Source organism: Ceratotherium simum, chromosome 9 (assembly GCF_057802395.1).
Source record: "Ceratotherium simum simum isolate JZ-2026a chromosome 9, ASM5780239v1, whole genome shotgun sequence".
Taxonomy (NCBI): domain Eukaryota; kingdom Metazoa; phylum Chordata; class Mammalia; order Perissodactyla; family Rhinocerotidae; genus Ceratotherium; species Ceratotherium simum.
Genome location: NC_141908.1, coordinates 42,659,759 through 42,687,756, shown reverse-complemented (window position 1 = coordinate 42,687,756; position 27,998 = coordinate 42,659,759). Strand labels below are relative to the sequence as shown.

The 27,998-nt window shown below is 34.9% G+C and overlaps 1 protein-coding gene and 1 pseudogene across 1 annotated transcript; one reads left to right on the top strand and one right to left on the bottom strand.

Annotated features, from left to right (window-relative positions):
- Positions 1-7: 7 nt before the first annotated feature.
- GCG (glucagon) lies at positions 8-8,366 on the top strand. The gene is made up of 5 exons (XM_004428263.3): positions 8-82; positions 3,073-3,173; positions 4,673-4,834; positions 6,499-6,636; positions 8,219-8,366. The coding sequence occupies exons 2-5, from the start codon at positions 3,082-3,084 to the stop codon at positions 8,364-8,366; spliced, it is 540 nt and encodes a 179-aa protein (XP_004428320.2). The 5' UTR covers positions 8-82; positions 3,073-3,081.
- A 6,106-nt stretch (positions 8,367-14,472) lies between these two features.
- On the bottom strand, positions 14,473-15,078 carry LOC101392001 (securin pseudogene; annotated as a pseudogene).
- Between the last annotated feature and the right edge of the window lie 12,920 nt (positions 15,079-27,998).

The window sequence follows — 27,998 nt, the reverse complement described above, 5'->3', positions numbered from 1 at the left end:
TCAGGATACAGCACATCCAAAGTTCCAAAAGGAGGGCTCGCTCTCTCTCCACCTGCTCTGCTCCACGTCACAGTGTCAAAAGGTAAGATTAACATTGAGTGACTGTAAGATCGCAAACCCTGTTTGGGGTACAGTTAAATATTTTTACGGGGACAGAGTGTTATGAATTAAAGCGTCGTTCTCTCATCTTATACTCTATTACTAATAACACATGGAGCAGAATTGAGAAGAAAAAGTGATATAAAATACATTTACATATGCTTCAACATAGTGAAGCCGCAAAGTGAATTGGAGAAATTATTCAATGCAAGGTATAAAACAGAAAAAAAGATTGAAATCAATGTACTTGTTACAAGATTTAACTGTTATGAGAACTGCATTTTAAAAATAAGTGGTGACATTTTAAAAAATAAATATTTTTCCTTGGATTTGATAAATGTGTATATTACTTTGAACAGAAGGCGGCTTTGAAATTTAGCAGAAATGTGTCCCTTAGAGAGGCTATAACAGCAATTGCTCCTTACCAATGAAAACTTATCATTTTCCAAAAGAGCAGAATCAACATCGTCTTTCAAATATTCAAATTTCTAATGAGTCTATCAAAAAATCAAAGTCCATGAAATTGGCTTTTTGTAAATAAGACGTAGCGTATTTGGTGCAGAGAACAAATATCCATTATTGGGAATTCTTTGGATGGAATTGAGTAAAACTATATATTAATAATTATTTACTGTGTATTGAGGACCAATAGGAATAAATAAAAATCTAAATGTTCACATTCTGAAATGAAGTTTTAGAAAATCTCTTTAGAAAAAAAATCAGTTGTTCTAAAGTACCTCTTTAAGCTCTTAAGGATAAAGAACATTTTTACAAAGATCTTCAATAGAGTAAATGATTAAGTGGTGTGTTTTTCCCACGTATACTAAGGACCCATGAGAGGAAATTAGCTAACCAGTTTAAAAAGTATTTCTTTGGCCTACGACACCAATATATAGGGATATAATATAATGTCACTTTGCCTAGGTCTAAGATTAAACTTTCTAAGAGACCTTCTACACAGGTAATACTAGTGTTTCTACATTTTCCTTTTAAATCTGAGTGGAACTGTGTGGTTCTTACAAAACCAGAGATTCTCTCCTTAAACTACCTAAAGGGGAGGGAAAGTAATTGGAAATAATTCTTCCCCTATTAAATAAGATTCTGATACTAAAATAACATAAATATTTGCCTTCTCAGTAGTGGTATTCAAACAACCAGACTTATTCTTAAATTTTTCATAATTCTGTAGACTTTCACAAAATAAATAAATGAAATTTTAAAAATCAGTTCATTCTTTCAGTAGAACTCATCTTACTGCCTGTAGAGGACTTCAAATATTCACTTTTGTTTTGTTGTTTCTTCTTCCATCAGCTCCCACAGTGGCAGAATACCACCTGCTCTAAATCTGCCTACGTAGAACATAATAGAAGACATTACAAAAACCTTTAGGGACTTTGCATTGAAGGAATTATTTAGGACTAAATTGACTTTCCAACAGCGATGTAATCCCAAAAAGAAATGTTTGCTTTAATTTTTCAAAATTCCTGAAAGGATGAATTATAATTAAGAATTATAACCATGAGACACTACCTACATATATGACAAGGTTTCTAAAGTTTACTGACTAGATAAACTGAGGAATAGCAAAACACCAAACAATTAATTTAATGTTGCTGAACGAAGAAGGATGAACATGTAATTCCTATTATATTACTTTGTCTAATTGACCACTTAATGTAAAAGGACTTAATATTTCAAAGAAAAAAAAAACCATTGCAGGTATTACAGTTTCCATGTTTTAGTGCCAAAGATAGATAATAAATATGGCTAGCAAGTTAAAGAAAAGACTGATAGTTTAAAATGATAATATTTATAAAATCCTTATTTGAAACCAAATGCCATTTGCTAAAAATACTCATTCAAATTGTTTATGGATAAGCATGATCAAACTTGGATTGAAATCCCTACTTCTCAAAGTAAACATGGTCGGACTTGAAAGAAGCAAAGAAAAGTCCATGACAAATACTGGACTTGAGGTTTCCATTCAGAAAATAGAGGAGCTAGCCCTGTGGGGACGTTCTGCCCCACATTCGTGTTGGTCCCCGCCCCATCCACACTGCACCATCATGTCATTGGCATCCTGTGTCTTCACGGGGCATCTGCTTGTGATACAAGGACAAGCAACCAGGTGTATCCTACAACCAGGTCTAGGGTGTCAATAGCAATGAATGACATGTCCTGGACTAAGTCCAATTATAGAACAACCTGAGGACTTCCAAGACTTCAGAAGCAAGAATTAATTTTCGTTATGACAGTGATCTCTTAGTGTCTTAGTTGTGATTGTTCAAGTTGCCAGAAGCATTAGTTCTTGTTGCAAATTGCTTGTCTTTAAAATGATTTTTTTCCTTTAATTTAGAACAGGTCAAAGCACCCTAAAATACCTCAAATCTGTTGGCCGCTTTATAATTACAAAGTCTAGACCAAGTTACACTATTTAAAATATAAATGAATAATACATCTGAACCGACAGCTGGTATGCCAAGTTGTAGCCTGAGGCTGCTTTAAGATGGTTGAAATGCAGTATAATGTAAATGCTTGGAAGTGAAGGACTATTAATTGAAAGCCAGACTGATAGTGAAGGGGGTGGCATTATGGATAAGGTGCCATTCAGGCTAACCATATGTAGCATATCATCTAGAGTGGATATTTTAAATGTTTATCATGGACATTTTTAATCTCATGTCTGGAAGTGAGCCTTCTAATCATTAGCAGAAGTGTCCCACACTAATGAAAAAGCTTAATGGTGGTACACATCTTTTGTATCCTTTTTTGCCACCAAAAAAACTGGGGAAAAATGTAATCTACTATTTAATATTAAGCTGGAAATACAATCAGAATAAAATTGATAACTGGCTTTTTCTTTCTATTTGTAATATTTACGGAGTCAAAATCGAACTAATTTAGCCTGACATGTTTAAACATGGTTGCCTGTCTCCCCCCACCTCACCTGCCCTTGACTCTGTGTTCTGACAGGCAGCAAAAATGAAAAGCATCTACTTTGTGGCTGGACTGTTTGTGATGCTGGTACAGGGCAGCTGGCAACGTTCCCTTCAGGACACAGAGGAGACATCCAGGTATTAAATCTTTAGACTTGAACTAGCATAGCACTGTGGTTAGAATATAGCCTGTGAAAACTATGATTAGTGAATAGGTCTAGGCAATTTAGAGTAAATACTCTGCGTAATTCTCAAATGTTTAAAGTATCATTGAGATAAAGCCTTTTCTGGAGTATAGATCAGAGTATGTTGTTTCATAACCAAAGGGGTGGGCAATGTTGAAAAATGTGTTACATGGGAAATTATAGCTCTTTGAAATCTTCAGCTGATCCTATCTATCCATGCATTACTCACACTGCATAGTAGATTATTTTAGTTATTCACACCGACTTTTTCTTTTTTTATTCCTTTTAAAAAATAACATTTCTTGCTAATTGTAAAAGTCATACATGTTCATGATGCAAAAAATTTTATTTGTATTGTATATAAATATATCTCAGATCATTATGCAGCTTTGTATCATGCTTTTTCTCTCAGCATTGTGTTGTTAGCTTTTTCTCATATAATTAAAAATATCTATTAAATGTATTTAATGGCTGCATACTATTTCATCTCATCAATGTACAGCATTTATTTAGCTCTGTTGGACACTTGAGTTCTTCGAATTTTCCCACAAAGAATGCTGCAAATAACATTTTTCCCTACGTTTCTGACTATTTTCTGAGGATAGATTTCTAGTAGTAGAATTTCTGTGTCAAAGGGTTTGAATGAGTTTAAATCTTTTATAATATCTTGCCAACTTGCTTTCCAGAAAAGTTGTACACATGCACACTCCCATCAGCAATATAGAAATACTCCTCTCACACGATCCTCCTCGGTATTTAATCTTTGCTAATTTGACAGGGAAAAATAGTATCTCATTTCTATTTCTGAATATTAATCACATTGAATATTTCCCTTTATTTACCGTGCCAAACAACTGTTGATTACTGGCATGTGGATTATTCACTATACAGTTTCAAATTACCAAGTGAGCTTTTTCTTGTCTTTCTTTGAAATTTTAATTGTTTCTCTTCCACCATTAGCTACCATATAATCAGGTATTTGAGCTACTTTTTTTAATTAATATATGCAAAACAGTATTGGAAACATAAATTTGCTGCCCAAACAAATGACGTGGGATTCTTTACTCTTTTAAAATATTTAAGTTATTGTTCTCTTCTGTCATTATTAGCAAAATCATGAGTATATGTATTAGTTGGAAAAAGATTAAATAAATCTTTTTATATGAAAATAAAAATCTTTTTATATATAAATAAAAAAGATTTATTTAATCTTTTTTCAGAAAAAAAGAAGCCAGTTGAAAAATCTGTTATTAGAATTCAGAATCAGAGTGTATTCAACTCTAATAAAGCTATGGCATTCCCATAGCTAGCTAAGGTCTCTCTGAACCTGTGGAAATACTCAAGGCACCTGCCTTCCAGCTTGATATGGTCCTATGTTTTTAGAGAAGATGCTCCTCAAGTGAGTCTACTCTTGAGGAGAGATTTAATTGCACCAATCACTGTTCTCCACAGATCATTCCCAGCTCCCCAGACAGACCCACTCAATGATCTGGATCAAATGAATGAAGACAAGCGCCATTCTCAGGGCACATTCACCAGCGACTACAGCAAGTACCTGGACTCCAGGCGTGCCCAGGATTTTGTGCAATGGTTGATGAACACCAAGAGGAACAAGTAAGAGTCTGAACCTGTTCCAAAATTTGCACACAAATGTATTAATTAAATATATCTAAAGTTTCTCCGGACTTTCTTAAGTTATCGTGCTCGCCAAATAGTGTCCATAAGCTGTTTCAATTTTGATGATTTTCAGGCTTGGTGATGCTATCTTTTGTATTATGCCTCTGATTTCCCACCTTTCACCCCTCCAAACTCCTTACCCACCTTCCAATGGGACATAGACTTTAAATTATTTTCCCAACTGTGTTCTTAGCAATATTTACTCTCTTGAGCATTCTCATTTAAAATTGGAAGCTGACTTTTGTGGATCTGCAAGGTTTGGAATCTAATTTCTGACCAAAAGATAAGAGCAAATTCAACATTCTCCTGTAGGGTTCAAACTCATGACTGTGATCACATTCGAAGTATCCTCTAGCCAAGTTAATCATGGTAAGGAATGGAAACAGATGCAGTCTTTTTCTTGTAGAATACAATCCAAGATACACATTTAAAATTACAGCCTAGCTGCACAGCATAAAGCGAGAAGAAGGCAAATAAGAACACAAGCCTATCATAAGGCATACATTTTAATGTTCGATTTACTTTGACAGTGTTGGGTTTTTTGCTGCATCTAGGCTACTGGAGGAAATCATCCGCAAGGGTTTCACAGAGATGGTGGGATTTTACAATTTCTTTGGAGAGTGGCCCACAAGGGGGAGTTATGCATACAAAGTAGCTGAAGGAATCTAAAAATTAGGAAAAGGGCATAGATTTATCTGGATAGAATGGAGAAGGGAGAGTGAAAGCAAGAGAACATGAGCCAGCAGGAGGAATAGGAGAGAGAGAGTGGTTGACCAAAAGTTCTTAAAGTGGAGGGTACAACTGCAGAGAAGATGGTGGTCGTGGTCAGAGAAGACACTGGGAGGAGTCCCTGTTAAGGACTACAGATGGGGCCATTGGTAAAATGTGAGAAATCACAAATCTGAAAAAATGAAAACAACTGTCCTCATTCCTAGAAAGGAAATGCCACAACTTGGTAAACTAATGCAAAACAATCCTCACTCTCAGGCGGTTTCTGTTGTGTGTTTAAGATGAAGCCTTCCAGGGGTAATATATGCAGGGAAGACTGAGGGCAGCTGGCCAACCACCTCCACAGAGCCTTCTGCCCACACTTGAGGGTGATATGGGGTCATCTTCTTAGCTTTCCTCATGGCTAGTCCTTCACACGTTTCCTTTAATCTTTTATCAAGTGGTCCTTGTGATGACATTTTGAGATAGTCCTTTGTTTTCTCTTGAATCAATTAACTAAATCTGACCCCATAGGTACTGATAACAAACAGCTGCTTTTTTGCAAGTAGTATAGCACAATGGATAGCCCACGTATATTGATCATGGAGTAAATGCAGCTTTAATAGTCAATGGCACAGATAAGCAGGGGAGGTGAACATGGGTGTGCTGGGTGGACCTTTAGCCTCCCTTAGTTGTTGTTAGTCCTCTCCCATCAACCTTCAATCCAGATAATTAATGTAGCTTCAAGACGAGTCCCCTAGCCACCCTCATCTCCCAAATCTCCCTAAGCCCCTTCTACAGAGAATCCTGAACCCAAAGCTGCCACTGCTTATAGGTGAGAACCATATTGCTAAAGAGACAGATCTTCAATTTAACTTTCACATTTCTTTCAGGAATAACATTGCCAAACGTCATGATGAATTTGAGAGACATGCTGAAGGGACCTTTACCAGTGATGTAAGTTCTTATTTGGAAGGCCAAGCTGCCAAGGAATTCATTGCTTGGCTGGTGAAAGGCCGAGGAAGGCGAGAGTAAGTCTGTACATTCTTATTTAACATTTTTTTTTTCCACTTGATGCTGAAAACTTAGACTACAGTTATCTATATATGGATCTGGATTACAGAAGCAATTAGTATAGTCTCACAAAGTAAAGAAATAACTCCTAGTGGTGGGAGACAGTCTACAAAAGTCTAGTCTGATTTCTCTTTGGTGGCGAGTATTAATAATAGAGTCAAACAGGTTACATTTTTATCACCCATTTTAGATGTGTTATAATTACGGTACTAATTTGTCAATCCAGGACACTTTTGAGAATAAATAGAGTGCTTTTGATAAGTACACCAAGACAAGCATAAACTAGGGCTGTCCCAGGAAAACCAGGAATAAGGAAAAAGAAGAAATAATGCTGAAAACTTAAAGTTTGATTTTAAACGTTTACATACAGGATTAACATATATTTATGTTTTAGTAAGTACTCAGGTAAAAATGTGATGAAGACTGAAAGGAACTAAACTTAAGATGTTTAATGAAATGACTTTCACAATACAGATATGTGGAAGCATCTGTATATTTAACAACATACCCATTTTTTTGTGGGACTATCATATAGATAACCATAAAATTATTACAGTTGAAAATGAAGGTAATACCTCTAGTACTTTCTTGAATCTTGCCACAACCAAACCCATTTTCTAATTACCACCCCACTTTCTAAGGCAACTGTTTCTTTTCTTAATTTTATTTATTTATTTATTTTTTCCCCCAAAGCCCCAGTAGATAGTTGTGTGTCATAGCTGCACATCCTTCTAGTTGCTGCATGTGGGACGCGGCCCCAGCATGGCCAGAGAAGCGGTGCGTCAGCGCGCGCCCAGGATCCAAACCCGGGCCGCCAGCAGCGGAGTGCACGCACTTAACCGCTAAGCCACAGGGCCAGCCCACCACCCCACTTTCTCATGACCATTTTGATTGACATTTGAATTATAAGAAGCAGAAAATTCATGTTCAACTCTATTTTTTTTTTAGTGAGATTTAAAACAAGCTTACTGAGACTTAAAGAGATCTCAAGACAAAAGAGAACTAGTATTATTGCTGATTTTAAAAACATTACAAAATCGATGGTAAAATAATCACATTTGAGGATATTTATAGGATTTTTAAAAAATACCAAAAATTCTGCTAATTAAACCAAAGAGAAAATCTATTATAGGCTAAGGTTTAATTCCTTAATACTGCACTTTGCAAGACTGTTCTGATAATCACTAGTTTTATAGGATATAATACATTTTTCTGAATTATAGACAAATGAAGTGTCTCAAAAACCTCTGTGTGGCCAATATACTAAAATCTTTGAAGCAGCTGGAATCTTGAAAGGGTCATGAAATTATACAGGGTTGGTTTCAGATCCCAGCTCTGCTTTTTACTGTCTACATAATTTCCCTTCCAACATGCACCAGTTCATGCAGGTTTCTATGAGGCTTTTCACAGTAGATCCTCTGTAAATAGAAACTTATTGTTTTCTCAATGACCCGCACACATATTACCAGTGATAGGCAATCAATAAGCATTTATTTAAAACGTCTAACCCAATACTAATGTCACCTCTCTTTTTCTCAGTTTCCCAGAAGAAGTCACCATCGTTGAAGAACTCCGCCGCAGACATGCTGATGGCTCCTTCTCTGATGAGATGAACACAGTTCTTGATAATCTTGCCACCCGGGACTTTATAAACTGGTTGCTTCAGACCAAAATTACTGACAGGTGACTGCATTTTAATTCATTATGAAAACCATCAAAACTTTTATAAATATTATCATACTGCTATAGGTTGTTCCCTATGCGAGGGAGAGAGTCTTTACTTTCTTGGCATATAATTAACATGATGAATCATTTGAGTACATTATTATATTACTTTTTGATCATTACAGTTTTACCCGTTCACCCATTTATTCCAAAAACATTTCCTGATTGTTAATACAGGACGAGGCATTAGGAACACAGATATGAATAAAACATGGAGATGTCAAGTCATTCACATATTAATGTCACATTACAAATTGCTATACATTTTAGCACAAAGTTAAATACCAGGATATATGGTATTATATACTTAATGTAATAAGAATAGTAGTAAAAGTCTAAACACCAAAAATTAACCACTTATCTTGATGGCTTATAATTGCTTTCTATAATTATTCATACACTTTATATTTCTTGATAGGAGAACTTGAGGATAAGCTGTCTTTTAATGCAAATATTTGAAAAGTCCACAACACTAAGAGATTTATAAGATGAAAAGATTGATAAACAACTTTTATCGAAATAAATCATTGAAACATTTCCTGGATAGGTTAACTACATCATCTTGGTATTATTGCTGTGTTAAATCACTATCTTTTTTTTTTTTTTAGGATGTAAGTATGTCACTATTCAAGATCATCTTCACAACATCACCTGCCAGCCACGTGGGATGTTTCAAATTTTAAGTTCTGTAAATTTAAGAGGTGTATTCTGAAGCCATATTGCTTTGCATGCCAATAAATAAATTTTCTTTTAATACTATGTAGCCAAAGATTGTAAATGGAATAAACCATTGTCAAAATATTGCTAAAATGTCAGCTTTAAAATCTGAAAGTGCAGAATTCTCTTATTTTCTTCTTATTTTGGATGAAGTACCTTAACCTGCTTAACTTGGCAATGAAATGGGTTTTCTATGATATGATTTGTACATATAAATTATTCCAATCACAACATATTTGCATTATAATAATAGATAAGGAAGGACTGGTAGCCACAGTGGTGACATGGGAAAGAGAACTTTCTTCTTAAAACTTTTGTCATAAAAATGCTTCGCTTTCAATGTATCAAAGATAGACTTAAATAAAATTTTCGAGCTTCTTCACCATTGTCTGTTTTCTTTCTTACTCATGCCCCAATTCCTTCCAAACACCCCTTCTTCCCAAACTGGTAGCCAACAAGCCAAATCTGGTATCCAGACATGACTTCATGTTTTGAACGGCTGTACAATGCTTTGACATTCTGAGCCAATATTGAAAAATCAAAGTATTTTACATAAACATATTGATTTCTGACTTCTCTTAAAAATGTAGGCCATCAGGCCTATTAGACACACAAAACAAATCTCTTCCGGAGCTGAGTACCGGCTGCCTCCTTCGGAAGGTTCACATGCTCTCTGGCTCACTATCGTGCCCCCTACACACACACACACGTGTGCAGAAGACACACCTGTGCATGCTCACACACACACACACCCCCACACACATAATACACACATGTAGGCACTTTCCCCTGGCCCACTCTATTTATACACCTCACTTGCCTGGCACCTGCAGACATTTAAGTTTGTCTGTCATACTCTTATCTCCCCGTCCTGCAATGTCCAGTATCTTGGGCCAGTCCACTGCTGATTGCCATGGTGGAGATTTTTCTTTGCTGTATGCAATGTTGCCAACTCTCTTTCTCTGTCTCCTCCTTTTTTTGAGATAAAATAAACATAACATTGAGTAAGTTTAAGGTGTACGATGTGTCCATTTGATACACTTATGTATTGCAGTGTGATTACTGCCGTAGCTTTAGCTAACACTTCTGTCACGTCACATAACTGTCAGTTCTTTTTTGTGGTGAGATCATTTCAGATCTAGTCTTTCAGTAATTCTGAAGTATATAATACAGTATTGTTGACTATAATTACTATGCTGTGCATCAGATCTCCAGAACTTACTCATCTTCTAGTTGCAAGTTTGTACCCTTTAACAACATCTCCCCAACTCCTCCACCCCCCAGGCCCTGGTAACCACCATTCTACTCTAAGTTTCTATGAGTTTGGCTTTTTTAGATTCCACATATAAGTGATATCATACAATATTTGTCTTTCTTTGTCTGGTTTATCCCACTTAGCATAACGCCTTCAAGGTCCATCCATGTTGTCATATATGGCAGGATTTCCTTCTTTCTCATGGATGAACAATATTCCGTTATATATATGTATATACACGTGTTTGTGTGTTACATATATGTGTGTGTGTGTGTATAGAAACATCTTATTTATCCATCATCCATCGACGGACACTTAGGTTGTTTCCACGTCTTGACTATTGTGAATAATGCTGCAGTAAACACGGGAGTGCAGATATCATTTTGATATCCTGTTTTCATTTCCTTTGGATGTATACCCAGAAGTGGGATTGATGGATCATGGGTATTTGTAATTTTACTTATTTGAGGAACCTCCATACTGTTTTCCACAGTGGTTGCGCCAATTTACACTCTCACCAACAGAGCACAAGTGTTCCCTTTCCACCACATCCTTGCCAACATTTGTTTTCTCTTGTCTTATTGATGATACACATTCAAACAGGTGTGAGGTGATATCTCATTGTGGTTTTGATTTGCATTTCCCTGATCATTAGTGATGTTGAGCATTTTTTCATATCACTGTGGGTCATTTGGATGTCTTCTTTGGAAAAAGTCTATTCAGTCCCTCTGCCCATATTTTAACTAGATTGTTTTTGTTGTTGTTGTTGTTATTGACTTGTATGAGTTCTTTACATATTTTGGATATTAACCCCTTATTTAATATACTGTTTGCAAGTATTTTCTCCCATTCCTTAGGTTGCCTTTTCATTAAGTTGATTTCTTTGTTTTTTGGGGTTTTATTTGCTGTGCATAAGCTTTTTAGTTTGATGTAGTCCTGTTTGTTGATTTTTGCTTTTATTGCTTATGCTTTTGGTACTGTATCCAAAAAATCATTGCCAAGACCAATATCAAAGAGCTGCTTCTCCATCTTCTCTTCTAGGAGTTTTATGGATTCAGGTCTTATGTTTAAGTCTTTAATCCATTTAAAGTTAATTTTTGTGGGTGGTGTAAAATAGGCATCCAATTTCACTTTTATGCATGTGGTTATCTGGTTTGTCCAACACCATTTGTTGAGGAGACTATCCTTTCCCGATTGAGTGTTCTTGGCTCCCTTGTCAAATATTAGAAGATCATATGTGTGGGGGTTTATTTCTGGGGTCTATTCTGCTGCAGTGGTCTATGTGTCTGTTTTCATGCTTGTACCACACTGTTTTAATTACTATAGCTTTGTAGTATAGCTTGAAATCAGGAAGTGTAATGCTTCTGGCTTTGTTCTTCTTTCTCAGGATTGTTTTGGCTTTTTGGGGTCTTTTGTGGTTCCATACAAATTTTAGGATTGTTTTTTCTATTTCTGTGAAAAATGCCATTGGAATTTTGATAGGAATTGCATTGAATCTATAGATGGCTTTGGGTAGCATGCACATTTTAACAATATTAATTCTTCCCATCCATGAACATGGGATGTATTTCCATTTGTTTACGTCTTCTTCAATTTATTGCATCAAAGTCTCACAGTTTTCATTGTATTGATCTTTCACTTCCTTAGTTAAATTTATTCCTAAATATTTTTTTATTTTTGATGCTCTTGTGAATGGGATGGTTTTCTTTATTTTTTTTTTCAGTTATTTTGTTTTTAGTGTATAGAAATGCAACTTATTTCTGTATGTTGATTTTATATCCTGCAACTTGACTGAATTCACTGATTAGTTCCAACAGTTTTTTGGTTGAGTGTTTAGGATTTTCTATATATAAGATCATATAATCTGCAAATGACAATAATTTTACTTTTTCCTTTCCAATTTAGATGCCTTTTATTTCCTTTTCATGACTAATTGCTATAGCTAGGACTTCCAGTACTATGTTGTATAAGAGTGGTGAGAGTAAGCACCCTTGTCTTGTTCCTGATCTTAGAGGAAAAGCTTCCAATCTTTCACCATTGAGTATGATGTTAGTTGTGGCTTTGTCATACACAGCCTTTATTTATGTTGAGGTATATTCCTTCTATACTCAATTTGTTGAGAGGTTTTTTTATATCATAAAAGGATGTATTTTGTCAAATGCTTTTTCTGCATCTATTGAAATGATCACATGATATTTCTCTTTCATTCTATTAATATGGTGTGTCATGTTTATTGATTTGCATATGTTAAATTATGCATCCCAAGGACAAATCCCACTTTGTCGTCGTGTATGATCCTTTCAATATGTTGTTGAATTTGGTTTGCTAATATTTGTTGAGAATATTTGTCTCTATATTCATCAAGGATATTAGTCTATAGTTTTCTTTTCTTGTGTCCTTACCTGGCTTTGGTATCAGGTAAAGCTGGCCTTTTAAAATGAGTTTGGCAGTATTTCCTCTTCCTCAATTTTGGGAAGAATTTGAGAAGGATTGGTGTCAATTCTTCTTTAAGTGTTTGGTATAATTCACCAGTGAAGCCATTGGGTTATACTGTGTTGGGAGGTTTTTGATTGCTAATTCAATCTCCTTACTTGTTATTGGTCTGTTCAAATTTACTACTTCATGATTTAGTCTTGGTAAATTGTATGTTTTTAGCAATTTATCCATTTCCTCTGGTTATCCAATTTGTTGGCATATAATTGTTCATAGTAGTCTCTTATGATCCTGCATATTTATGTGGTATCAGTCGTAATGTCTCTTTTTTCTGATTTTATTTATTTGAGTCTTTTTTTTTTCTTAGTCTATCTAAGGGTTTGTCAATTTTGTTTACCTTCTTGAAAAATCGGGTTTTAGTTTTGTTATTTTCTCTATTATTTTCCTGGTCTCTATTTCATTTATTTCTGCTCTGATCTTTGTTATTTCCTTTCTTCTACAAACTTCGAGTTTAGCTTGTTCTTGTTTTTCTAGTTCCTTGAGTTGTAAATTTAGGTTGTTTGTTTGAAATCTTTGTATTTTCTCAATGTATGCATTTATCACTTTAAATTTCCCTCTAAGAACTGCTTTTGCAGTATCCTATGTGTTTTGGGTGTTGTTTTTCCATTTTTACTTGTTTCAATATTTTTTTAATTTCCCTTTTGATTTCTTCTTTAACTCATTGGTTGTTTAGGAATGTATTGTTTAGTTTCCACATGCTTGTAAATTTTCCAGCTTTCCTCTTTTTGTTGATTTCTAGTTTCATACCATTGTGGCTGGAAAAGATAGTTGATGTAATTTCAGTCTTATTAAATTTGCTAAGACTTGTTTTGTGGCCTATCATATGACCTTTTCTGGAGAATGTTCTATGTGCACTTGATAAAAATGTGTATTTTGCTGCCGTTAGATGGAATGTTCTATAAAAGTCTGTTAGGTCCATTTATTCTGATGTATGGTTCAAGTCCAGCATTTCCTTGTTGATTTTCTGTCTGGATGACCTATCATTGCTGAGAGTGGGGCATTGAAGTCTCCTACTATTTTTGTATTGTTGTCTATCTCTCCCTTCAGATATGTTAGTATTTTCTTAATATATTTAGATGCTCTAATGTTGGGTGCATATATGTTTATGATTGTTATATCTTCGTGATGAATTGACCTCTTTATCATTATATAATGACCTTCTTTGTCTCTTGTTATCATTTTTGACTTAAAGTTTATTTTGTTTGATATAAGTATAGCTGTCCTTGCTTTCTCTTGGTTTCCACTTGCATAGAATATCTTTGGCCGTCCCTTCACTTTGAGCTTATGTGTGTCCTTGAAGTTGAAGTGAGTCTCTTGAAAGCAGCATACAGTTAAGTCTTGTTTTTTTATTCATTTAGCCACTCTGTACATTTTGATTGGTGAGTTCAATCTATTTACACTTAGAGTAATTATTGATATGTAAGGACTTACTAATGCCATCTTATTAGTTGCTTTATGGCTGTTTTATATTTCAATTGTTTCTTTTTTCCTCTGTTTCTCCTTACCTTTTTCAGTTTGTGATTTTCCCTTTTTTTCTGTTAAAAAAAGAATTGCTTTATTAATACAAAAACATACACACACAAACTGTAAAGTGCTAAGAAACTTAAATATCTAAGTCATAGCAAACAGGTGGCAATTCAACATCCAGAGTCAATAGAATACTTGAAGGAGACTGCAACAGATAAGACTCCCATGGTGAAGAGGGCATCTTCAGAGGTGAAGGGGAGCCCAAGTGTAATACCTTTTCAAGTTCCGTCTCCTCATTGAGGATCATGAGAGGCACTCCATTCAAGGGGATGTGTGAAATCTGGCATTTTCAGGCAGGTCAAAATTTTCAAAATCTAGAGGATTGAGGGGAAAGAATTTTTCTATTTCTGAATAGGTGTCATCTGAGGCAGGAACAGTTTTTTGCTTTAACAATCTTCTCAGTCATCTTTTTGGCAGAGAAGTTTGTCTGTTTCTGTTTGAGGGGTCCACTAGTCTTTACTGACTTTTCTATAGCTCTCTCGACAGTTCCCAAAGCCTTTCTAGCAGCTGTAGGTAAGGCTGATGGAGCAGCAAACATTTTGCCAACATGTGATTTTGAAACCGGAGATCTCTCATCTAAGGCTTTGACTGAAGTCTTAGACCCCAGTTTCAGCCCATCCTTAGGAGCCACATGAGTGCCTGGTTCTCCATTTTCTTTAACAACAAAGATCAGAGTAGCCATTCTGGATTAGCCAAGACTTGGCCTCTTTTTCTGCTCTAATTCTCCTTTCTAATTTTCTGCTCTGATTCCCTGTTCATCTTTTGTGAACCTACGCTAGGTGTCTGCTTTGTGGTTGCCATGAGGCTTATATAAAACATCTTATAGATAAAACAGTTCATTTTAACCTGATAGCAAGTCAACTTCAATCACGTACAAAATCTCCACCCTTTTACTCCCTTCCTTTTGTATTTTTGATGTGACAATTTACCTCTTTTTGTGTATTTGTTGACAAATTATAGTACCTACAATTATTTTTAATTATCTTTTCCTTTAACCTTCATACTATAGTTAAGTGGTTAACACACCATCCTATTATAGAATTAGAGTTTTCTAAATTTGACTGTATATTTACCTTTACCAGTGCATTGTACACTTTCATATATTCTCACGTTACTAATTAGCATCTTTTCATTTCAGCTTGAAGAGCTCCTTTTGGTATTTCTCGAAGGTAGATCTAGTGAAGATTAACTCCCTCACCTTTTGTTTTCTGGGGAAAGTCTTTATTTCTCTTTCATATCTTTATTTCTCTCTTATATCTGATGAAATCTGAAATCTGAGAACTGATATATCATATTTCTCTTTCATATCCTTCATAACTTTGCCAGATAGAGTATTCTTGGTTGGAATTTTTTTCTTTCAGCACTTTGACTATATCATTCCACTCTCCTGGCCTGTAGAGTTTCTGTTGAGAAATCTGCTGATAGCCAATGGGGATTCCTTTGTAGGTTACAATCTTATTTTTCTCTTGCTGCTTTTAGGATTATTTCTTTGTCTTTGATTTTTGACAGTTCCATTATAATGTGTCTTGGAGAAGGTCATTTTGCATTGAAATAATAGGATAATCTATTAGCTTTGTGAACTTGGATGTCCAAGTTTCTTCCCAGGTTTGGGAAGTTCTCAGCTATTATTTCTCTACATAAACTTTCTTCCCTTTTCTCCCTCTCTTCTCTTTCTGGAACTTCAGTTATTCTAATATTTCTACTTTTGATGGTGTCTCATAAAATTCAAAGGCTTTCTTTCCTCTTTTCTTTTTTTCTTTGTTCTCCTCCGATTGGGTTATTTCAAAGTTCCTACCTTCCAGCTCATTGATTCTATCTTCCATTTGGTCTACTTTGATGTAGATGCTCTCTATGGCTTTTTTTCTTTATCTTTCATTCTTTGAATTCTTCAGCTCCAGAATTTCTGTTTGGTTCTTTTTTATGATTTCTATCTCTTTGTAAAATTTCTCATTTTATATTGTTTTCTGATTTTGTTTAATTGTCTTTCTGTGTTTTCTTGTAGCTCATTGAGTTTCTTCAAAACAGCTATTTCAGTTCTTTGCCAGCTAAATCACAAAACTTCTATGTCTTTGAGTTAAGTAGTTGGAGAATTATTATCTTTTGGTAATGACAGGTTTCCTCAATTCTTCATGTTTTTTCAGTTTTGCATTGCTGCTTTCATGACTGAAGAAGCAGATGTCTCCTCAAATATGTACTAGTTGACTTCAGGTGGGATATATTGTTCATTGATCCTGATATATCTGAGAGTTTCTCTGACCTTGTAGGGATACACCCGCTCCACACTTTTTGCTCTCTTTTGTGGCAGAATTCTTAAGCTTCTATGTCTTCTCTGGTTCTTATAACTCACCAGGCTGGCTGCTGGAAACTTATCTTTTGTTTTCCAAAAGGTGGCATTACAGCTCAAGTTTGTGGTTTTTCCCTTGCCCGTAGACCCTGATCTGATTTCTGAGTGCATTTCATTTACTGGAGCTAACTCCTACCACCACACTCAGGAGCATGCATGAGGAGCCAGCTGCAGAGTGGGGAGAGGTATGGGTTTAGCCCTTGGGGCATAGAAGGTATCTGTGGGCCTGATAAAGGAATCCTTGGGTAAAGTTCTCCCAAAGGCTTAAGGGTGGGTTTCTGCCAGAGTCCTGAAAGCAATCAACAGGAACCATGTCCCTTTAATGCCCTTTGATATTCTTGTCTGCTTCTTTCCTGATCTCCTTTCTCCTCCCAGTCATGGAAGTCCCACCTCAGTACTCTGGGTGCTGATGAGAAATGGGTTTCTCCAGAAGCGTCCTGCACAGCTAGGGTATCCAGGCACTCTCTCATCACTCTCCCTTTCTCCCATGGGAGAGGTTGCCACCAGCTAGTTCAGCCCGGAGCTGTGTCACCTTAGAACAGGGGCAGAGTTAGAAAAGTTCCTGTTACCCTCTCCAGTGAGTCTAAATTTATTTTTTATGAAATGGAGTGCTGGAAGCTCCCCTTGAGAAGGCTGGACTTCTACAAAATCTCTCTCACCTGAGGGTGTCTGCCCAAGTCAGCACACTCCAGGTTTTTTCCAATCACAGCCAAGGGCAGGACACTGGCTCCTGCTGGTTCCATAGACTATACCAAAGTCTGTCTGCCTATTACCAGACACACAGGTGGGTGAGACTCCTCCCAGGTCTCTTGGCATAGGGTTCTGGATCCCACAACTCCCACAGAGGTACTTTTGTTCATGGATAGATGTTGAGTTTTAGTTGTTAAAAAGGGAGACGATCATCCTCAATGGTGAAAAACTGAAAGCCATCCCTCTAAGAACAGGAACCAGACAAGGATGCCCACTGTCACCACTCCTATTTAACATAGTACTGGAAGTCCTAGCCAGAGCAATCAGGCAAGAGAAAGAAATAAAAGGGATCCAAATTGGAAAGGAAGAAGTGAAACTGTCACTATTTGCAGATGACATGATTTTATATATAGAAAACCCCAAAGAATCCACCAGAAAACTTTTAGAATTAATAAACGAGTATGGTAAAGTTGCAGGATACAAAATCAACATACAAAAATCAGTTGCATTTCTGTACACTAACAACGAAGTAGCAGAAAGAGAAATTAAGAATACCATCCCATTTACAATTGCAACAAAAAGAATAAAATACCTAGGAATAAACTTAACCAAAGAGGTGAAAGATCTGTACACTGAAAACTATAAAACATTGCTGAAAGAAATTGAAGAAGACACAAAGAAATGGAAAGATATTCCGTGCTCTTGGACTGGAAGAATTAACATAGTTAAGATGTCCATACTTCCTAAAGCCATCTATAGATTCAATGCAATCCCTATCAAAGTTCCAACAACATTTTTCACAGAAATAGAACAAAGAATCCTAAAATTTATATGGAACAACAAAAGACCTCGAATAGCTAAAGGAATCCTAAGAAAAAAGAACAAAGCTGGAGGTATCACACTCCCTGATTTCAAAATATACTACAAAGCTGTAGTAACCAAAACAGCATGGTACTGGCACAAAAACAGGCAAACAGATCAATGGAATAGAATCGAAAGCCCAGAAATAAACCCACACATCTATGGACAGCTAATCTTTGACAAAGGAGCCAAGCACATACAATGGGGAAAAGAAAGTCTCTTCAACAAATGGTGTTGGGAAAACTGGATAGCCACATGCAAAAAAATGAAAGTAGACCCTTACCTTACACCATATACAAAAATTAACTCCAAATGGATTAAAGACTTGAATGTAAGACCTGAAACTATGAAACTTCTAGAAGAAAACATAGGCAGTACGCTCTTCGACATCAGTCTTAGCAACATCTTCTCAAACACCACGTCTGACCGGGCAAGAGAAACAATAGAAAAAATAAACAAATGGGACTACATCAAACTAAAAAGCTTCTGCACAGCAAAGGAAACCAGCAACAAAACGAAAAGACAACCTAACAATTGGGAGAAGATATTTGCAAACCATACTTCTGATAAGGGCTTAATCTCCAAAATATATAAAGAACTCATGCATCTTCCCAACAAAAAAACTACCAACCCAATTAAAAAATGGGCAAAAGACCTGAACAGACATTTCTCCAAAGAAGATATACAGATGGCCAACAGACACATGAAAAGATGTTCAAAATCATTAACTATCAGGGAAATGCAAATCAAAACTACAATGAGATATCACCTGACGCCCGTCAGAATGGCTATAATTAACAAGACAGGAAACAACATGTGTTGGAGAGGATGTGGAGAGAAGGGAACTCTCATACACTGCTGGTGGGAGTGCAAACTGGTGCAGCCACTATGGAAAACAGTATGGAGATTCCTCAAAAAATCAAGGATAGAACTACCATATGATCCAGCCATCCCACTGCTGGGTATTTACCAAAGAACTTGAAAACACCAATTTGTAAAGGTACATGCACCCATGTGTTCATTGCAGCGTTATTCACAATAGCCAAGACTTGGAAGCAACCTAAGTGCCCATCAAGGGATGAATGGATAAAGAAGCTGTGGTATATGTACACAATGGAATACTACTCAGCCATAAGAAATGATGAAATCCAGCCATTTGTGACATCGTGGATGGACATTGAGGGTATAATGCAAAGTGAAATAAGTCAGAGGGAGAAGGTCAAATACTGTATGATTTCCTTCATTAAGTAGTAGATAATAACAACAATAAACACACACATAGGGACAGAGATTGGATTGGTGGTTACCAGAGGGGAAGGGAGGAGGGAGGAGGGTGAAAGGGATAATTTGGTACATGTGTGTGGTGATGGGTTGTAATTAGTATTTGGGTGGTGAACATGATGTAATCTATGCAGAAATAGAAGTACAATGATGTACACCTGAAATTTTTACAATGTTATAAACCAATGTTACTGCAATAAACAAAAAATTTAAAAAAAAAAAAAAGGGAGATGAAAAGGAGGGATGTCTTACACCACCATGATGCTGATATCACTTTGAGTTGGATCCTCTTTCTCTATCTCTAAAGTGTTTTTGTAAGCTAGAAGTTCGCAATTACCCACTAATAAGGTTCCAAAGTTTAAAAATTATTTATATATTTTGATCAATGGGAGTGAATTTGAATTAATACCTGTAATAATCCTCTCAGCCATTCACATAATGATGAGATTTCCTGAGTTGGATAGAAAATTTAAAACTAGAGTTATCTAAGTAAGGTTAGTGCTAGCTGTAGGACCCTTAGCAGGTAATTTAAGCTCTCTGGGCCTAAGTGCTTCATGTGAAAAAATAAGATTAAAATTGTCTAATCACTATCATATCTTACAAAAATCTTTGTTTATAACTCTGTACTTACCTTACAATGAGGTCTGAGTAATAATAGGATCCTGAAGTACTCATCTTAAGATCATTGTTAAAGAGCTACTCCGGGCAGAAGTTACCTTTGTATGTATCAAGATTATGTCTGTCAGCTTCTCCAGAACCAAAATCGTGATGTTTTCCTCCAAAGCCTCTGAGTGGGGAGGCTCATAGGCCACACAACTATTTTCTCAGAGTAGGGTTTTTGTTTGTTCATTTGCTTGTTTTTTAGGTAAGAGATGGCTTTGTGGATTGTTAAAGCATTCAACTGATAAGATCAAAGTATCATATGTTTTACAATTCTGATCAAAGGAGCTCAAGGTGACTCTCTGACGTCCACCATGTTTTCTTTTGTTAAGGTATTTAATTAAGATTAAAGTACTACATTTTTCCCATTTCTGATCTAAGGAGCTCAATGCAACTCCATAATGTCCACCATGCTTTCTTTTATGCAAATTGTTACCTTTTCCACTCTGAAAACAATGTACACACCGGTGACCCAACGGGCTCCATTTGGAACTGAAATTTGGTTTAGAAGCTGAATAGATACGTGTTCCATGATATTGAAGTCAAAAGCCTGAGAACATCTCTGTGCACATTCCAGCTAAGCAGCAGCCTTCAGAACCATAGGATGTGCTCATACAAAGGAGGGGAGGTAGTCATCTAAGAAAACTGGTACCTGGCTGGAGTTAATGGAAAAAAGGAAGCATAAGACAGTGAATGTGAATCAAGCCCAAAAGAATGCCAAAGATCAAAACGTGAGAAGATGAATCTTACCTTAAGTTCAAGAGGCAGACTAAGGGATGACAATGGGAAATGAAGCAGAAGAAGTAAGAAGCCATGTAACTGTAGAAATAAATTGGAAGATATTAGTTACCTATTATGTTTAACTGTGTGTAATACAAACCCAACCACAGAGACTTAACTAAATAAGGGGTTATATTTTTTACAAAACAAGAAGTCCAGAGGCAGGAAGTCCAAAGGTAAACATGTCAGTAATAGCTCATGGTCTTTATCTTTCTGCTTTGCCATCATTAACAAATGGCTTTCCTCTCACAGTCACCTCAAGATTGAAAGATGGCTGGTTCATCTCTCATTTTTCTGTCTATCTTCCAGGGAAGATGAAGAAGAAAAAGGAGAAGAATGGGTGGGAGAAGAAAGAGGAAGAGGAGGAGGAAAACAAGAATAAGAAGCATAGGAAAAGAGAATTGACAATCAGGAAGAGAATACACCAATTTTGAGAAAGCAAAACATTCCTAGAAATCCCCAGCAGATTTTCAATTATGTCTCACTGGCCAGAAATGTGTCCCATGATCACATCTTGGCTACAAGGGAGGCTGGGAAACATTGTCCTTTAGCTGGATATATTGCAGTTCATATAAAATCAGGATTCTATTAGTAAGGAAAAGGGAAAGAACGAATATTACATAGGGAATTAAAATCAAAAGGCATATGTATTACCACGGTTAGGGTTGAGATGCCCAAGGCTCATTTTACTGAGTGTCACCTTTGTAGTACAGAGTTTTGTTGGCCTAATTTAAGTTCAAGCAGGTTTACTAAACTCTGGACTACCTCTGAATTCCATACAATAAAAGTAAAACACTCAACAAAGCAATTACTGGAGAATATTCAGCATAAGACTTGTACAAGCATTTTATATCTTTAATTATACAGCTAAGATTAAGTAATGGAGATAAACAGGTAAAGAAGTCAGGTTAAATGAACCAGGCAGATATCATATAAAAGAAAGCAGGGGTTGCACTCTTGGCATCCTAAGGTAGAACTCAAGCAAAAAAGATTAAGTAAGGGAAAGGACACTTTAAAATTATGAATCATAGTGAAGATATATAACAGTTATTAGTATCTATGCACCTAATAACACATCAACCACTTTCATAAAGCAGAAGCTACATGAGATTCACGGAGAAGTAGTCAGAAATACACTATTAATAGGAGATCTCAACACTCCTCTCTTAGCCCAAGACAGAGCCAATGAAGCAAAAAATTAGGATACAGAAGACCTAAACAACATAATCAATATGGTAGATCTTAGAGATTTACATTGAACTATGAATTCTGATAAAGAGGACACACGTTCTCCAAGAGCACATGGAAAATTCACAAAAATTGTCCACATAGTAGACCACAGAGAAAACCTCAATAATGATACGAATAGTCTTCTCTGACCACAATGCAATAAAACTAGAAATGAATAACAAATTATTTTTAAAAGCTTTCTTTTCACCTGGACATTAAAATACACAATGTTAAATAATTCTTTTGTCAAAAAGTAATTATAATACAAAATCTCCAGAGTTTATAGAAAATAACAACAATGAAACAATCACACACCAGAATCTAAAGGATATTGTCAAAGTAGAACTAAAAGGAAAATTCCTACTATGAAATATTTGTAATATATAAAAAATTTAATTGAAAATAGTTTAAACATGCAACTCAAAAAGCTATAAAAAGACTAAAAGTAAACAGAAATAAAAGGTAAAATGAAAGAAATAAATTAATTAAAAAGCAAAAAATAATGAGATAGAATACAAATAGTCAAACTTATAATTAAATAAAAATTCTAATTCTTTGGGAGAAAAACCAGAAAATAGACAAATGACTGAAAAAACCCAGTTTTTTTTAAAAGGGAACAAGCACAAATACTATAAGAAGAAGTGAAAAAGAGGAAATAATTATCAAAGTAAAGGAATTCTTTTTTAGTGAGACTAATTTGAACATGTCTATGCTAATACATTTAAAAATTTAGATTCTAAAAAGTAACTTTATAGGAATATATAGTTTACTGAACTTGTCCCCAATATAGATGGACTAAAGAGACCATTTTCCATTCAAGAAATAGAACGAGTTTTAAAAGATCACTCTACAAAAAAAACACCTGGACTAGATGGTTCCACAGTGGATTTCTACTTAACCTTGAAACATCAGATAATTCAATGATATTTAAGCTATTCCAGAATACTGAAAGAATAAAAATTTGTAAATTTTTTTCTGAAATGAATGAGTGCAACATTAATATCAAAATATGAAAACAAATTGCACAAAATTCTACAGATGAATTTCACTTATGGACATTGATGCAAATATCTTAAAAAGAGAATCCGACTGTCTATTAAAAATAATATATTGTAGAGAATTGGAACCCCTGTGCACTGTTGGTGGAAATGTAAAAGGAAATCACCAACAAAAAATACAAAAATGTGAAAAACATGGAACTAACTAGACCACAGACAAGACACTTATTTACAATATGAGAGCCGAAACAAGATGGCAGAGCATCACTTTTTTTGACCTCAACTGGGAATGTGCGCATAGAGCTACTTAAATTTTCACCACTCTGTGTATGTCCACGAATGACCGTGAAATTGCTAGAAGTATTGATTTTGAAGTTACAAATAAACGTTAGTGAGTACGTGAATTTACATACACCCTATCAGCAAATAAAGAGGATCAACTACAGTTCAAATAGAAACCAGAGTAAAATGGCAGATATAATCTCAAATATACTAGTTTTACACTAGATGTAAGTGAACTAAATATTCATATTAAAGACTAAGGTCATCCAACTGGATTAAAAAAATCCACCCAACTATTACAAGAGACATATTTTATATATAAAGACAAATGAAGTTAAAATAAAAACACTAAAAAAGTTTATAATATGCAAATACACAAGAAAGCTTGTATAGATATATTAATAGCAGGAAGTAGACTTTAAAGAAACTACCATTACTAGGGATAAAGAGGGGCATTTAAAAATGATAAAGGAATCAATCCATCAGGAATATATAACAATTCTAAATCTTTATACAACAAAAAGCATAGCTTCAAAAATAGATGAGGTCTAAAATGACTGAATTAAAAGTAGACAAATTCACAATCATAGTGGAAGATTTAAATAACTTGGTCAATAGTTTACAGAGCAAACAGAAAAATCAGTAAGAGCTGATAAACTCAATCAATAAAATAAACTTAACATTTATAGAACATTACACCTAATAACAGTAGAATGAATATTCTTTCCAAATACACATAGAATATTGATGAAGATTGACTTTATCCTGGATCAAAACATTTCAACAAATTTCAAAGATTGAAATCATTCAGAGTATGTTCTCTGACCACAGTGGAATTAAACCAGAAATCAAAAACAAAAGATACCTTAAAAATTCACAACCGCTCGAAACTAGGCAATCACTTCTAAATAAACTATGGGTCAAAGAAGAAATCATAAAGAAAACCAAAAAATACTTTTGAACTCTGTGATAATGAAGAAACCATAAATACAAACTGGAACTATAACTAAAGCAGTGTTTATGGATACAATACAGCTTTAAATGCATTTGCTAGGAAAGAAGAAAGTTTGAAAATCAATAGCCTAAAATTTACCTATTAAAACTGGAAATAAAGGACAGCAAATCTCAAAAAAGTAAAAGAAAGGAAATAAAAAAAGATAGGAGAAAATAATGAAAGAGAGAAAAATTGACAATAAAAATGAGCAAAGCCAAAACTTGGTTCTTTGACTAGATTAACAAAATTAATAAATCCCTAGCAAGACCAGGTAAGAAGAAAAGATGAAAAATTACCAACACCTATAATAAAAGAGGACATTGCTAAAGATGTAATAGACAATAAAAGGATAAGAAAATATTATACAAAATTATATGCCTGATAAATTTGACAATTAGATGAAATGGACAAATTCCTTTTAAAATGTTACTAAAATAGACAAAAATAATAGAAAAATATTAATAGTCTTCTGTCTATTACAGAAATTAGATCTGTTATTGAAAAAATTTTTCCAAAAAAGAATTCCAGGCCCAGATGGCTTAACAGGTGAATTCTTCTAAACATTAAGGAAGAAAAAACACCAATATTACATAAACTCTTTATAAATAAGTGGAAAATAAGGAATATTGCCAAACTCATTTTATGAGACCAGGATAACCTTGATACAAAAATCTTGCAGAGATTTTACAGAAAAGAAAAATGACAGACCAATCTGACTCAACATAGGTGAAAAATGCTATAGAAAGCATCAATGGATCAAATCTAGCAATATATAAAAGGAATATTACAATACAACAGTTGTCAGCTCAGGGCAAATCTTTCTCAGCAAAAAGAGAAAGATTGGCAATAGATGTCAGCTCAGGGCGAATCTTCCTCAGCAAAAGGAAAAAAAAAGGAAACAACAATATATAAAATAAAACAAATTGGGAAACAACCACTGAAACAGATGAAATTAAAACAGATATGAGACTATTGTAAATGCTGAACAAATATACAGCCATGCGCAGCATAACAACATTTCAGTCAATGACAGACCGCATTTACAACAGTGATCCCATAAGATTAGTCCAATATTGCCTAGGTGTGTAGTAGGCTATACCATCTAGATTTGTGTAACTATAAACCATGATGTTCACACAATGACAAAATTGTCTAATGATGCATTACTCAGAATGTATCCCTGTCATTAAGTAATACGTGACTGTATTTGAAAGTCTAGAAGAGATGCATAAAATGTTAAAGGAAATGTAATTTTTTTTTTTTTGGTAAGGAAGATAGGCTCTGAGCTAACATCTGTTACCAATCCTCCTCTTTTTGCTTGAGGAAGATTGTTGCTGAGCTAACATCTGTGCCAATCTTCCTCTATTTTGTATGTGGGATGCCGCCACAGCATGGCTTGATGAAAGGTGTGTAGGTCTGCACCCGGGATCCGAACCTGCAAACCCCGAGCCACCAAAGCAGAATGCATGAACTTAATCACTACACCACTGGGCCAGCACCAAGAAAATGTAATTTTTAAAAATTGACACTAGTAGAGATAAAAAAAGCTTAAATAAACCAATTTCCATAGAAGAAATGGAGAATAGTATCAAAAAACTATCTCAGAAAAAGGCACCAGGTCCAGATGGCTTCACATGGAACTTCCATCAAACTTTCAAAGAGTGGGTAATTATAATGCTTCATAAATTATTCCAGAAATTAGAGGGAAAGGAGAAGAAGAATGTCCTAATTCTTTTTATAAAGTGAGTATAACCTTGATACCTACACTTGATAAAGATAGAAGGAAAAAAAAGAAAATTATGGACTAATTTAATTTATGAATATTGATTTCAAAATCCTAAAAAAATCAGCAAATAGACTTCAACATCACATTAAAAATATTAATACACTATAACCAAATGTAATTTATTGCAAAATTGTCAAGGGTGGTTCAATATTAAGAAATCTTTAATGTGATATACCGTATTAAGAGATCTAAAAAAAGTTTTATCATTAACCCCACCCATGCTGCATGGGCCTTGGACAAAAATCAACATACAATCCTCATACAAAAATTCAGTAAAATGGAATTAATGCATTATATATTTATATCAAATTTGAAAAATCCAGTAGACTAAAGTTGTGGCAAAGTTGTGGAACAACTGGAAGTCTCATACATTCCTGGTGGTAGGATAAAATGGGACAACCACTTGGAAAACTGGCAATTTGTTATAAAATTAAACATACACCTACCCAATATACATTAACCAAAAGAAACGGATTTTATAAACAACCTAAATTCCCATATATCTATCCACAGGACACTGGTTGAATGAATTAAGTTATGTCAACAAAATGGAAAACTACATAGACATTAAAAAAAGTGTGTGTATATGTATATATATGATAGGATGCTCTTAATGGCTTTCACAATAGCCAAAAAATTGTAAACAACCCAAACATCCCTCAACAGAAGAATGAACAGAAAAACTGGCATATTCATAAAATGAAATATTACACAGCAATAAAAAGGACAAATTATTAATACATTCAGCAACATGAATAAATCTCACAAATAGCATGTTGCACAAAAGAAGCCAGATACAAAATGGAACATATTACAGGATTCTATTTATATGAAGTTTAAGAACAGTATAAACTGAGCAATGGTGGTTGAATAGCTTAGTGATTGCCTCTGGGGAAGGGAGGTATGGAATTTGAGTAGAAAAGGGTACAAGAGAGCTTTCTCAAGTGACGAAAATGTTCTATTTCTTGATTGTGATGTGGGTTACATGAGTGTATACATTTGTCAAAAGTCATCAAAATGTACACGTAAGATCCGTGCATTTCACTGTGTATAAATTGTGCCTTAAATAAATTTAAATATGCAAAACCTATATGAATAAAACTATACTGAGATATGTTTTCTAATTCAAAAGTTTGACAATACATTGTTGACAAACGTGTGGGTACACAGTCTTCCAAACACTGCAGATGAGCATGCAAAATTTTATTACCTCTTGTGGAGAAGAATTTGAGAGTATACCAAAACTACTTACACATTTTCCCTTTGACTCAACAGTCACTGTTCTAAAAATTTACCCTGAAGATACACACTCAAAAATAAAAAATTACATATGTACAATCTTTGTGGATATTGATCATTCCTTGCAAAAAATCAGAAACAACCTGAGTACTCCTCCATAGAATACTGGCTGAATGAATCAAGATACATCCACAGAATGGGGAATTATATAGCCCTTCAAAAAATTAAAAAAGAATGAGTTTCAGTTCATAAAGATGGGTTTGTTTTTAGTAGTATTATTAGTATAATAATTCTGAAACTGTTAGGGATCAGGTTCACACTGCATGAGAAAAGAGAAGCAAACATGGAATAGGAAGGTGAGGAAGTACTATGTGGATTTGAAGTGGATATACTAGCAAGTGCATATGTGCGTGAATATATGTGTGTTTGTGTACATACACGTACATGAATTATATAT